At 39.5% G+C, this 13,136-nt stretch overlaps 1 protein-coding gene across 5 annotated transcripts in view; it reads left to right on the top strand.

Annotated features, from left to right (window-relative positions):
• The window catches only part of PTPN3 (protein tyrosine phosphatase non-receptor type 3), a 723,876-nt gene that overhangs the window by 392,523 nt on the left and 318,217 nt on the right, over positions 1–13,136 (top strand). For all 5 annotated transcript variants that reach the window (XR_003854628.1, XM_029589859.1, XM_029589860.1 and 2 more), the window contains one exon: positions 5,398–5,570. Coding sequence is in view for 4 of the 5 variants with exons in the window: in XM_029589859.1 (XP_029445719.1) it covers positions 5,398–5,570 (173 nt within the window). In the remaining variant the exon portion in view is untranslated. The remainder of the gene's footprint in view (positions 1–5,397; positions 5,571–13,136) is intronic.

Raw genomic sequence — 13,136 nt, 5'->3', positions numbered from 1 at the left:
CAAGGCATAGTGCCAAAGACTTGGTGCCAGACAAGAAAAGCAGATTTCATGAGTGTGTTCCAGTCTTATCAGTTTAGATGAGGGGAGAACTAGAAGCTCTAGTTATGAGGAACGGAGAGTTCGTGTAGGTAAATATGGGAGAAGAAGATTGGAAAAATATGAACGAGTACTCCAACAAAAGGCCTTGAAAGTTACAGTAAACTGGGCATGGATTATGCTTCAGCCTCTGGCCATTCATGCAGATGTTTTCCTGAGGCAGCTGTCAGTAAAACGTGTACATGTCAGTTTGTTACATTCAAGCTCCTGCATTTTGAGAAGACTTTTTTTTGACTACATTTATTAGATGTTTTCTTGATACATCTTAGCTGCTTCAAATTGAGAAGTGCTTTCTGAAATTATTTATTAAGGCTTTCTTGGGATATTGATGTTTATAGTGAAGCTTTTTTTTTAATATTATTTTTGAACTTTTTCAACTAAAGATGTTTGTTTTTGGACTAAGATTATTTGCACTACTAACTTTCAAAATGATATAATTTGGTAAATATTCACATGAAATATTCTAGCCTGTTCTAGGTAATGTTTATTTTTGAGGATTTTTTAGACCTATGATTGAAATTTGCTGACTGTCATTTATTTAAAATGTGTCCTTTGTTCTGGGCAGCTTACAAAGCTTAACATACGTGATATAAAACAATTGTCACATTTGTCCTGTCACGGGGTAGGCCCGTGACTAGCCACGCTGACCGCTGAGGCACCAGGCACTTTGGAGGACCATCACATGGCCGGGATGCTGCCACGATGCTCCTCCTCTCTCCTCGCCATGCCGGACTTAGGCGCACATGTGCACAACTGTGTGTACCTTAAAGGCTCCATGGTGGGAAATCCTCAGCCAGTGCAGCATGATGACATCACACAGCTTGGTATTTAAACCCAGTGGAGACTCCTGCTCCCTGTCTTTGCAATGGGCCTCCTACGTGTTGCTCTGGATTCCTGTTTCCAGCCTTGCCTTGTCCAGCCTTGTCTTCTTCCTGGCCTGACCTCCTGGTACTGACATTTTGCTTTGGACTTGGACCTGGTTATGCTTGTCTGCCACCTGGACTGGACTTTTGCCTTTGACTTGACCATGCTTGCTTGTGCCTGTGACCCTCGGCCTGTTCCTGTCCTCCCTCTCATTCAACTGCCCTAGGGACCCACCTAAGTCCTGCTGGTCACCAGAACCTAAGGGCTCAACCTGCGTGGGAGACTGCTGGTATAGGTGCCGATGAAGCTCCAGTCTGTCTCGCTCCAGAGTGCATTCGCCAGCTGTCGGCGTAGACCTTGTAGGATCATCTACGAGGCTGTGTCGTCAACTCCACAGCACCAAGGGCTCACAGGCACCCTGCCCATCACAACAATATTTTAAAACAAATTCATCAGAGAAACTGACAAAGTAGAACAATACTATCTTCTTATACATTTCAATAAAAACATTGGACAGTGTTTGCTGGAGAAACCATGTGAAAGCAACATAAAAATGGTGCTTAATATAAGTGTCATATGTTCATATCTGTATAAAAGACTTGGGCTCTGAGCCTCTGCAAGTTAGTTTTAGCTTAAGGCTTGGGAGAATGAATGCATCTTCAGATCTTATTTTAAAGGTTTTATAGCATGCTTGTTTCCAGAAGAGATTTGTAACAAATTACAAAGTGCAGCTCCTGCTATTGAGAGCATTCATTCTCTGATTTTTTTGACTAGGTATGTCGAACAAGCACTGTCCCTCTGATGTAAGTCTACTTGTTTGTCTGTGAGGCTTGAACAGCAAGTTGATAACACACGGAAGATCATTAATGTGACCATGATGGATAATGGTTTTTTATAGTGAATATGGAATTGCACCACAACCAATGAAGGGCTTTGAGTGCAAGGGTAATATGTTCAAAGTGTGAGGTTCCAGAAATGAGTCTGGCAGTATAGTTCTGAATGGCTTGAATGGATCTGATAGTGTGGCAAGGGAGTCCCAAACAGAGAATTACAGTAAAATATGCATGGACTACTGACTGAAAATCTGCTGGGTTTAACTAGGGCTTCAAATGTTGCAACGTTCTGAGCTTCCAGTAACATTTTTAAACCAGAGTTTTCATGTGTTCTCTGAGATTGTTTCGTATTGATATTCTAATGATTCCTAGAGTGTGGGCTTGTGGTTTAATCAGTAGGGAATGTCCAGCAAAGTCAAGTTGGAATCAAAAGGGATTTTCATTTTTTCTACTAAGGAACACAATTTCTGTTTTGTTTAAGTTTAGAGAAAGCTGGATACAGAGATAACAGACTGAGAGTGGTTTGGTGATCAGTGTTACAAGGAAAAAATAATTAAATATTGTTTACATAGATACAGTATGGAGAGCTAAACCAGCAAGGATTCTGCATAATGGATAGAGATAGATATTGAAAAGAACTGGGGGGAGAGGGATGAGCCCTGAGGCACCCCGATATGTAAAACAAAACAGTTGGAGGTTGAAGTCGCACAAATAACTTGTTGGATCCTTTCCGATAAGGAGAACCATTTGTGAACTGTCCCTCTAATACCAATTTGAGAACTGTGGGTACATAAGATCTCATGGTCTAATGTGTCAAATGCCGAGGAGAGGACTAAGAAGTCAAGAAGAAAACTACTTCCTCCATCAAACCCTCAATTGAAACTATCAAAACTGGATCTAAGCAAACATTATTTATTATACTTCTTCTGAAACCCAAATTGAAAAGTCTCTGACATGCTTGTCCTCTAATAACTGTTTGTTTAAATGCAATCCCTTCTATTACTTTGGCAAGGAAGGGTGGTGATAAAATTGGTCTGTAATTAGTCAAAAGATTTGCCTTATCAGAAGATGTCTTACGAAGGGGGCCTACAGCCATCTGCTTAAGAATAGGGGGGAACATGAGTAATAAATTGATGATAGTAGAGGTTCACAGGTGTCATCAATAAGAACTTTCATGATGGCAGTACTATAGGGGTAAAGTGCACATGTAGTGGAATTCAGGCCCTTAACTATAGAAATAATTTGGTTTGCTGGTATCTTCAAATGATGACCATAATGAGATATCAGTGTCAATAAACAGATCATTTGGTTAGGAGACATTTTTACATCGTGTCATTCAGTGTTTGAACTCTTTTTCCTCCTTGTTAAGAAATAAACTATTTAAATATATTACTATGCCTGTGAAGCATTTATAATCCCTTTATTTATTTGTTTATTTATTATATACATGTGTTCGATTTTACACATCACATCGGTTTACATTCAAACACAAAATGCAGGAAATATGTTTCCTTTGTCAAATACATTGACATTTATAATAAGGACATTGTTAACAAGGGATAAAACTAAAACCTTGAGATGGTTAACAAAAGAGAGGAACATTAATGGAAGTTAAAATGAAAAGCTGGCACTGCGGATTGCACGACTTTGGCTTTAAATAAGCATTGCACTGTTAAAATTCAGTTTTCTTGTTTAAAAAAAATGTTAACTTATTGTTGCTGAGATTTTTCTTATCCTGCTTGATTAAAGATCCAATGGCTTACAGTATTCATCCAAGTTTTCAGCATTCTCATTTATATTCAGTTTTACATTTTTATATCGACCAACCATCTCAAATATTCAGACAAAATTGCACCATCAATTAATACATGGGGGTGGGGAAGGGAGAAATATCTTCAACCCAGGCAAAAGACTTCTAAATATGAGCAGAAAAATGAGGAAATTGTTCACACTATTATTTAAAAAGAAATCAAACACAGGTAGCAGACAACAATTTATATTAACCAATGTCCACAGAATTAGAAACAGAAGAAGTCAAAGAGAACAGTGCTGTTTTATTTAAGAAGTGTATTTACTTGGTCAGGATCCCAATAGAAATGAAATTAAAATAAAACAAAACTTTTGTGATGGCACTCGTATAACATCTGCAGATCAGGAGAAGAAACAGATGGATTAAGTAAGTGATCAAGAAACTAAATGGTAACATAGTAGAAAATCACAGAAGAGTAACGCAGAGCTTGACAATGCTATAACCATTCACCTCCAGCTGTTGAGAAGAGGGGAAGAGGGAGACTAGCAAATAACACTGTGAAAGAAAACTAAGCAAGGCAGTGAATCACCAAATAATAAACCCACATCCCCTGCCCCACAGCATAACAAATGTATAGCATCTGTCAAACACCTACTACATCATGCAAACATCATGGGTAGATTCCCTTGTATGAAACTATCAAAGCTGTCATGCACAGTGTTCCAGGAGTTAGGAGTACCCTATGTTAGCCTGTTCTGTGCTGGTTTGAAAACACAAGCAAACCTCCCCCCCACCACCCTCTTCCCAAAAAAAGAAAATTCATGTGCATGTTAAATATCTAATGCAGTTATATCTCATTCAGTTCTGTACTGTACGCAATAACTAATACAAGCAAAGACAGGTAAGATGCACCAACTATATGTAATTAATCCTCCCTTTCAGGATAGCTGTTAAACAGCTGTGCAGGTGCCCATATTCGCATGTATATGGGTGCATGAAAATCTACTCCTGTATTTTATAACCTGCTCATATATGCATCCTGCAATACGTGTGCATCTGTAAAAGAAAAATGTGAATAAATATATTGTCAGTTTTTTTGAAAGGTTTCTCTGAAAATCAGATCCACAGAGAGTAGGTTGATTGAGTAATTTTTTAATTTATATAAAACAAGACATCAAATAATTTACTGTAAAACACATTTTGGCAGCGACAGAGCAATTTGGGGTAAAGGCATGATTTCTTGGTAGTAGGATTGATAGCTTGATAATTGGGAACAATAGTTTAATACATTTGTGTCTGTGGGAGAAAGGTACCATTTGCTTTCCGTCTTCCTCACCAATCTCTTCTGTTGTAAATCATAAGTGAACTAAGGGGCAGTCTCTGATCTTTTCTTTTTTGAGAAGGTCATGCGTGGTGTTAGCTTGTCCAAAGCAATGTTAGGTGAGGTATCCCATAGGGTTAATAATTCATCTGGGGAATCTTGACTTGGAGAATCTAGCAAGGGCATTAACAATGAGTGAAAAAAAATTCATTGGCATTTACATAACCCTGTTTGGTGACAGTGGTAGTGACTGCTGAATATGCAGAATTATGGTGGGAAAAAATTAGAAAGAGATTAAGAAATGGTCTGTCGAAGGGTCTACTTTTACTGAGATTTACAGTAGAAATAGAAAATATGGAGGGATTCAGGAAGACTGTAAATATCCCAAAGTTCTTTGAATGAATCAAGCAACATGATGGACATTAACATATTGGTTCCATTTAGCAATTGCTGATCAACAGAGGCTTTACACATGTTCCATGTTGTAATTCATATTACAAATGCATATTAAATATTGCTTATTTTTCTTTCAGAGTGAATCCAGAGAGCATATTGTTGTATTCAATATGCTAAACTACAGAACATGCAAAAATTTATGGAAATCCTGTGTAGAACATCATACGTTCTTTCAGGCAAAGAAATCACTACCTCATGAAAAAAAGCTACTGTCCAGTTATTGGACGATGGGTCCCAGAAACCAAACCAAGTGAGTACAATGTCCCATAGGCCAGTAGGCTAACAGAATACACCAGCCTACCTGAAAATTGCACAAGTTGAGTATTATTCACCTGCTTTCATTACTAGTGAATTTAATATATTCTATCTTCCTCCTCCCTCATTTTGTCATTCTTGTACTCTCACCTTCTTCCAATGTGTGTTTTTGGGTCATTTTTGTATTCTTGCTTCAGTATCTAATTTCTTGATCATCCTCTATTCAAATTGCACACAAATTGTGCAGGGGAATTCAAGTTCCCCTGCACAATTTGTGTTCCCCTGCACAATTTGTGTTTCACCCAGGGTGGCCTCAGTTGCAGCCTCAGAATATAGGACATCCCTGTGATGAAATCAGTACCAGCCATTTACCATGTTTAAAAGGCTGACCTTCCTCCACTGCTTCTCCTTCCTGGCAGTCAGATTAGTGGCAGCGATTGCAGGTGAGAAACATAGAGACTCAGTAAGCACACACAGTCTTTGCAGTTGCTTCTTCTCTATCCTTCTAGGATTTGCTGATTACACAGAGTGTGTACCAAAAGGGAAAAGCAACTGAGGAGACAGGGAACATGCTCTCATTGTCACAGCCTTGCTGGCCTGCCACTATTCTGCTCATAGTACTGTTCCTCTAGAAAGTAGAAGGAACCTGAAAAAGATGAGAGGGATTATAGATGAATCTTAGGAGGAAGGAGGAGAGATGGTGAGGGAAGAAATGGTGATTGACCTAGGGGGGAGAGTTAAGAATCTAAGGGCAGCGGACCTGGTGGGTGAGGGAGAGATGGAGATAAATTTATGGGAGCCTGAGGGCTACCTGAGGGAAAAGAGGGGCGGGGACAGATGGAGAGGAACATGGAGAGAGCAAGATGGAGGGGGAGAATGAGCAGAAGGGAAGAAGTACATAAGATTTGTTATACTGGGTCAGACCAAAGGTCCATCAAGCTCAGTATCCTTTTTCCAATGGTGGCCAATCCAGGTCACAAGTATCTGGCAGGATCCAAAGGGATAGATTCCAAGCTTATCCATCCCATGGAAAAGTAATGGATGGATTTCTGCAACTTCACCTTAATATAATAGTTTATGAACTTTTCCTCCAGAATTGTCCAAACCTTTTTTAAACCCAGCTACATTAACTATTACCACATCATCTAGCAATAAATTCCAGAGCTTAATTATGTATTGAGTAAAATAATATTTTCGCTTATTAGTTTAAAATGTGTCGCCTAGTAACTTCATGTGTTCCCTAGTCTTTGTACGCTTTGAAAGAGTAGACAACCGATTTACTTGTTCTACTCCACTCATTATTTTATAGACCAGTCATATCTCCCCTCAGCCATTTCTTCTCCAAGTTGAAGAGTCCTAACCTCTTCAGCCTTTCCTCATAGGGGAATTGTTCCAGCCCCTTTATAATTTTGGTTGCCCTTCTCTGTATCATTTCTTATTCTGCTATATTTTTTTGAGATGTGGTGATCAGAACTGCACACAATACTCAAGGTGATGTCACACCATGGAGTGATACAGAGGCATTATATCTGTTTTATTCGCCATTCCTTTCCTAATAATTCCTAGCAGTCTATTTGCTTTCTTGGCTGCTGTTGCACACTGAGCAGAAGATTTCAACATATAAGCAATGTTTACGGGGAGAAGGAATAGGTGGATGATGATGATGATGCATTAACACCATTTGCATCCCCTTTTTTAAAATCCTGTGTCTGTGCATGTGTATCATGCATGAAATTCAGTCAAATGGGACTGTCCTATATAAGCAGTGGTATAGCTAGGATAGGGTGAACGAAGCAGTGCCCAAGGAGGTGCATAGCAGGGCACAGTTTGTCGTAGAAACAGTGTCATGGAGGCAAAGTTAATGAAATATGTCAGAATGCAAAAAATAGCAAATTATGCTACTGCCCTCCCCCCTTTTGTGTTTGACCTACAGTGGCCATTGCTGTATCCCTAAAATACAGGACAGGGTAAAGCAGAGCACCTGGCCATCCTAATTGTACCTCATATGCATTACCTTGACTGAAAAAAATCATCATTGATCTCTTTCCATACCTGCTGGTATAGGTATATTACCATGACTCAGCTTGCTATAGGAGGTATGTTCATTATGCTGTTTTTGTTTGTGTGTGGTTTTTTTTTTTGGTGGGGAGAGGGGAATGACTGCTTAGGTAGGAAGGTTTCAATTAAAATGGCAATGGTTGAATAAATAAATTGTGGTGATTTCAAATTGCATGTAGTTTATATAGTAATTTAGTAGATTATGTAAGAAAAAGACCAATTGACCCATATAATCTGTCCATTTATTCTGGTCTGCATTGCAAAGATATGTCCTGACCACCAGCTATGGAAGCCTGGTCTTATATCAGTTCTTATCCAAGTGAGTTTTTATTTTCTGCCTCATTGGTTTTCTGCCATATTGTGTAGATGAACATACAAGATCCCATTTTAGCCTTAGATTTTATTGGGCTGGATTATTTGATCATATTGGTTCAATTGAATGAGGATAAAATTATGCACAAAACCATTTTCACATGAAGACAAGATGACAAAGTATATTCATGTACATTCAGATCTCTAGAATCCTAGATTTTGGTTAAAAAAAAAATCTGCAAATGTTCATGCAGTTTTTATAGTACAAGACTTTTTTCACAAATTTCTTCCATTTCCTTTTAATAAGTAGTCAACTTGGGAAATTCTTGCAATAGGGAGAATGAGATTCTGGCGTACTCTACGAATCCTATTTGCTACCTCTTTGTCCCCTGAGATGGGCAGCTGCATTTACAGGAACACGTTGAATTAAATGATTTGAAGGCAAGTGCATGTGGAAAGGCTGTCAAGGTGACAAGTAATTTGATGAGCTGCTCTCTCCCCCCCCCCCCCCCTTCTGCTAGGCTTGAATGTTGTAAACGTCCGATGGAAATGCAATGGGCTGTTTCGAAGATTGTCATTCATATGTAACATTCTGTGCAAAATAGCCACAAAGAATATCATTACAGAAGCAGTAAAAATTGGAAAGCTGTTTTAAGTTCTCTTGTAACTGGACCTTGGGGAAATGTACTTTTTAAAGAGTGGAAAGAAATCTCAAACAAAAAGGCCATCTCTGGTTGTAGGGAGAGTTTCAAAGAAAAACAGATGTTTCCTTTTTATGGATGACTTAGGCACTCTTTGGCATCTTTGTATATCATAGCTGGAAGCAGGGCTGTCACCAGGCCAAACTGTGCCCCGACAGGGCCAGTTGAAGGACTAGGCAACCACCTAAAGCACCACCATCCGAGGGGGCGGAACATCGATGGCATTTTCGTTCTGCTGGTCTGGGCCCAGAAGAGGAAGTGGTATCACGTGGGTCCATGCTAGTGGGAAAGATGTGCAGGAGGGCTTAAGAAATGAGGCTGAAGAAAAGTGAAAGGGCAGGAGCTCCAGCAGCAGCAGAAGGTCCACAGGGTAGATGAAGCAGAGTAGGAGCTTCAACAGTGGTGGGCCCGAGGGCCAAAAAAAGAGGCAGGACAAGAGCAGAGCAGCGGTAGAGCTAAAGAAACAAGGAAGAGCAAGAGGTTGAGCAGCGGCAAGGCCAAAGAAATGAGGTTGAGCAGGAGGCCAAGAAGCGACAGGCCCGAAGAGAGTATAAAGCAGGAGCAGTCCTGGCCCAAAGAAAGAGGAGGCTACTGCTGCAGCTTGTGCTTCAAGAGTGGAAGAAAGACTGTGTGTGTGAACGTGTGTGTCAGGGAGAGAGAGAGAGACTGTGTATGACTGAGCATGTGTGCAGCAGAGAGAGAGGTTGTTGGTGCGCCCCATGCTCACTAATGCACAACATTCACAGGGCATCTGGAAATCAAAAGTTCCTATATATGGAGGGCGGGGTATAATTTTTAATCCTTATTAGTTTTGTCTGCTGTTTTGAAATATTTTACTGGTATTTGGAAAATGTTAAAAAAAAATATTTAAAATTATTTAATGAATTTGATATACTGCCATATAACAGGAACATTCACTGTTATAAATACATAATTTTTAATTGTGTTTAGGGAGAGCCATGGTAGGAGTCGTAAAGCTGTAAGGTTTGCCTAGGGTGCCAAATATCCTGTCTGTATGGCCAGTACTTTTCATTAAGAATGGCTTCTACCATTTTGTCCAGCTCCAACATCGGTCTCACCAGTCTATAGTTTCTCAGAACACTTCTGGATGCCTTTTTAAAAATCAAGGTTACATTGTCTACCTTCCAGTCTTCAAATATCATGTTTTTGGGAGGGGGGTTTTGTTTTTTTTTTTTTTTAAATGATAGGTTATAGAATACTAATAAGTTGTAATTTCATGTTTTAGTTTTTTTAGAACTCTGGGGTGGATGCCATCTGGCACAGGTGATTTACCACTCTATTTTATCAGTCATATCTGGGACAATGGCAGACAGAATAGATTAGTTTTGATTGCTGAGAATCTCTACCATTAAAGAATGTTTCAGGTATGAGTAAAGACCAAGGCAAAAAATTCAGTTTTTCTGCTATTTTGTCTTAACTGAGCATCGCTTTGCTCCCTCTGTCATCTAGCATCCCAGCTGACACCCTCACGGGCTTTTTGCTTCAAATGTACTTGAAAAAAATTTGATTGGTAGTTTTTGCCTCTCTGGTAAGCTTCTTCTCAAAATCCCTATTGGCCTATCTTACTACTGCTTTATATCTAACTTGCTAGTGCTTATGCTCATGCCTATTTTCATCATTTTCATCTGCTTTCCATTTTTGGATCAATTAGCTTTAACTGCCTGTTTTATATCACCATTAAACCATGATGACTGTTGTTTGGTATTCCTTTTACCTTTGTTAATGCCTGGAATACGTTTTACCTGTCTTTCCAAAATGGTATTTTTAAACAATATGCACGCCTCATGCAAACTCTTAACTTTTCCAATTATTCCTTTTAGTTTTTTTCTAATTTCTTCATTCTGTCATAGTCTCCCTTTTAAAGTTTCATGATGTAGCAATAGTTTTACTTATGTCCTTCCTGCAGTGTTTTTCATCAATGCAGATTACAACCAAAATAAACAATAAAACATACAGTGCAACAAAAAACTGGGCGATCGGCGCCCAGACCCTTCGGGGTAAGGCCTTTTTGTTCCCTTCCCCCCGGCGAGCCTGATCTGCGATCGCACAGACAGCATCACAGCACAACAGCTAAGTCCCTCCCTCCAGACTTACCATCCAATCGGGGAGACGAGAGGGATTTTAAATTTCACATCTCTCCGGCGTCGCGCGCCTTTGGCGCGCGACAAAGGGGCTTGCCCCTTTGTGCGCCCCTTCGTGCAGCCCCTGAGATCATACTCTTTTTCATTATCTGCTTATTTCTCCTTTCATACCTTGATTAGAATTCAGCATATCATCTTTAAATCTATAAATTACATTGGCAACAAGATTCAAGTCAGCTGATTCGTGTAAGGGAGACGAGAATAGATCCCAAGCTTTATTCATCAACAGGAAAACAAATTGAAATTGTAATCCAAAATCTCCACAAACCCTGGAACCTCAACAGATAGTGTTCCCTGATCCTAAAGCCAGCTTCGGGTCAATAATAAGCCAGTTTACTGGCCCTTGAATCTTCATCTTCTTTGGAGCACTCGAGTAAGCCTCTAATATTCTCTCTATACCACACAAACAGATCAACATGCTTCTTGGTTTCCCTATCCCTATACATCACCATGTTTGCCATGGCGAATACTCCATACCAATCATCAAGAATCAACGTAAACATCAAACTAAGCCTCTCCCACAACACTACAACCGTCATCAAAGGCTAATTCCAATAATGATTTCACCAATCACACAATTCCTCGGCCTTTCTCTGTTATCTCTTACTCTATTCAATGCTCAATCACTTTCAAAAAAAACTCATATCTTAAACGACTACCTTACTGAAGTAAACCCAGATATCTGTGCAATCACAGAAACGTGGTTTAAACCTTCAGATTTAGCTCTGTTAAATCAACTACCAACTCAGCTTTATGATTTTTTCTCCATACCTAGAACCAAAAGAAAGGGAGGAGGTCTGCTTCTCGCAGCCAAGAAAGGTCTAAGAATATCTTTACAACATTCATATACCACATCAAAATTAGAGCTCTCTTTCTTTAAATCTGATCATTTACAAATTGGCCTAATCTACGCTCCACCAGGATCTTTAGATTCTGACCCTTCACCAGTCATTGAACTCTCTGCCAAATACTTCAACCCAGACAAACCTGCCATCTTACTGGGTGATTTCAACTTACATGTCGATGCTTCACCACAATCCCCAAATTGTGTTACCCTACTCTCGGCTCTCAACTACATGGGCTTCACACAAATTATAAAAGCCCCTACCCACAAAGCAGGTCACACTTTAGACCTTATTTTCATTAATCAGTGCATCTCAAACACAAATACAATCACATGTTCACCTGTCCCTTGGTCGGACCATCAAATCATCAACACGACCTTCAAGCTTTCACAACATCCTCCACTTTCGTTCCCAAAAAACACTATTCAATTCAGGAAACCTTGTTCTACAGACCTTCTCATCAATCAGTTCACTAATGAATTATTACATCTCGATCTCTCCAACGCATCTACAGCCACCACCTCATGGTGCAACATCACCAAAAAGATCGCAGACATTACCTGCCCTTCCATCACAAAAGTAGTACAACCTTCGCCAGACAACAGGAAACCCTGGTTCACCCCAGAATTGAAGCTGCTTAAACAAGAGCTAAGAAATAAAGAACACACTTGGAGGAGAAACCCATCCCCCACAACATTAGCTATTTATAAAACCTCCCTCAATGCTTATAGGATCACCATACTGAGAACAGAGAGATTTTTTCTCAAAAAAAAATACATCATTTCATATTTGATTCAAAAGCACTTTTCTCCTACATTTCAGCTCTCACTAAACCATCACCTCCTACCATTCCTGATGATCAAGCACTCAACAAAGCATCAGAACTAGCAGAATACTTTAAGGATAAAATTGACAAACTGACTATCTCTTTCTCATCATCGTTTTCATATCCCCCTTTCCCTCACATTACCTCACCTCAACTAAATACAACGCTGGAAACTTTCGAGACCACTTCAGCACTTGAGATAGAAAACATACTTAAAAAAATGAAACAGTCATCTCATCCCTTAGACACAATTCCTACTAACCTTCTCATTGCAATAAGAAACTCCATATCAAAACCAATTGCAGACATCATTAACTGCTCTCTCTCCCAGGGTCTAGTTCCTGACCAACTTAAATTAGCCATTCTCAAACCTCTACTTAAAAAACCTAACCTTCCAACCACAGATCCAGCTAACTTCCGCCCAATAGCTAATCTGCCATTGATCGCCAAAATTATGGAAAAGATAGTCAATAAACAACTATCTGAATATTTGGAAGAAAACAACATTCTTGTATCTTCCCAGTATGGCTTTCGGAAATCGTTAAGCACTGAATCTCTCCTTATCTCTCTTACCGATTCTATTCTATCTAATATGGACAAAAAACAACCACATCTTTTGATACTACTAGATCTCTCTGCAGCCTTTGACACTGTCAA

The sequence above is a fragment of the Rhinatrema bivittatum genome, chromosome 2, assembly GCF_901001135.1.
Source record: "Rhinatrema bivittatum chromosome 2, aRhiBiv1.1, whole genome shotgun sequence".
NCBI classification, from domain to species: Eukaryota; Metazoa; Chordata; class Amphibia; order Gymnophiona; family Rhinatrematidae; genus Rhinatrema; species Rhinatrema bivittatum.
Note: the sequence above shows the minus strand (reverse complement) of the source record. Positions and strands in the feature narration are given on the sequence as shown.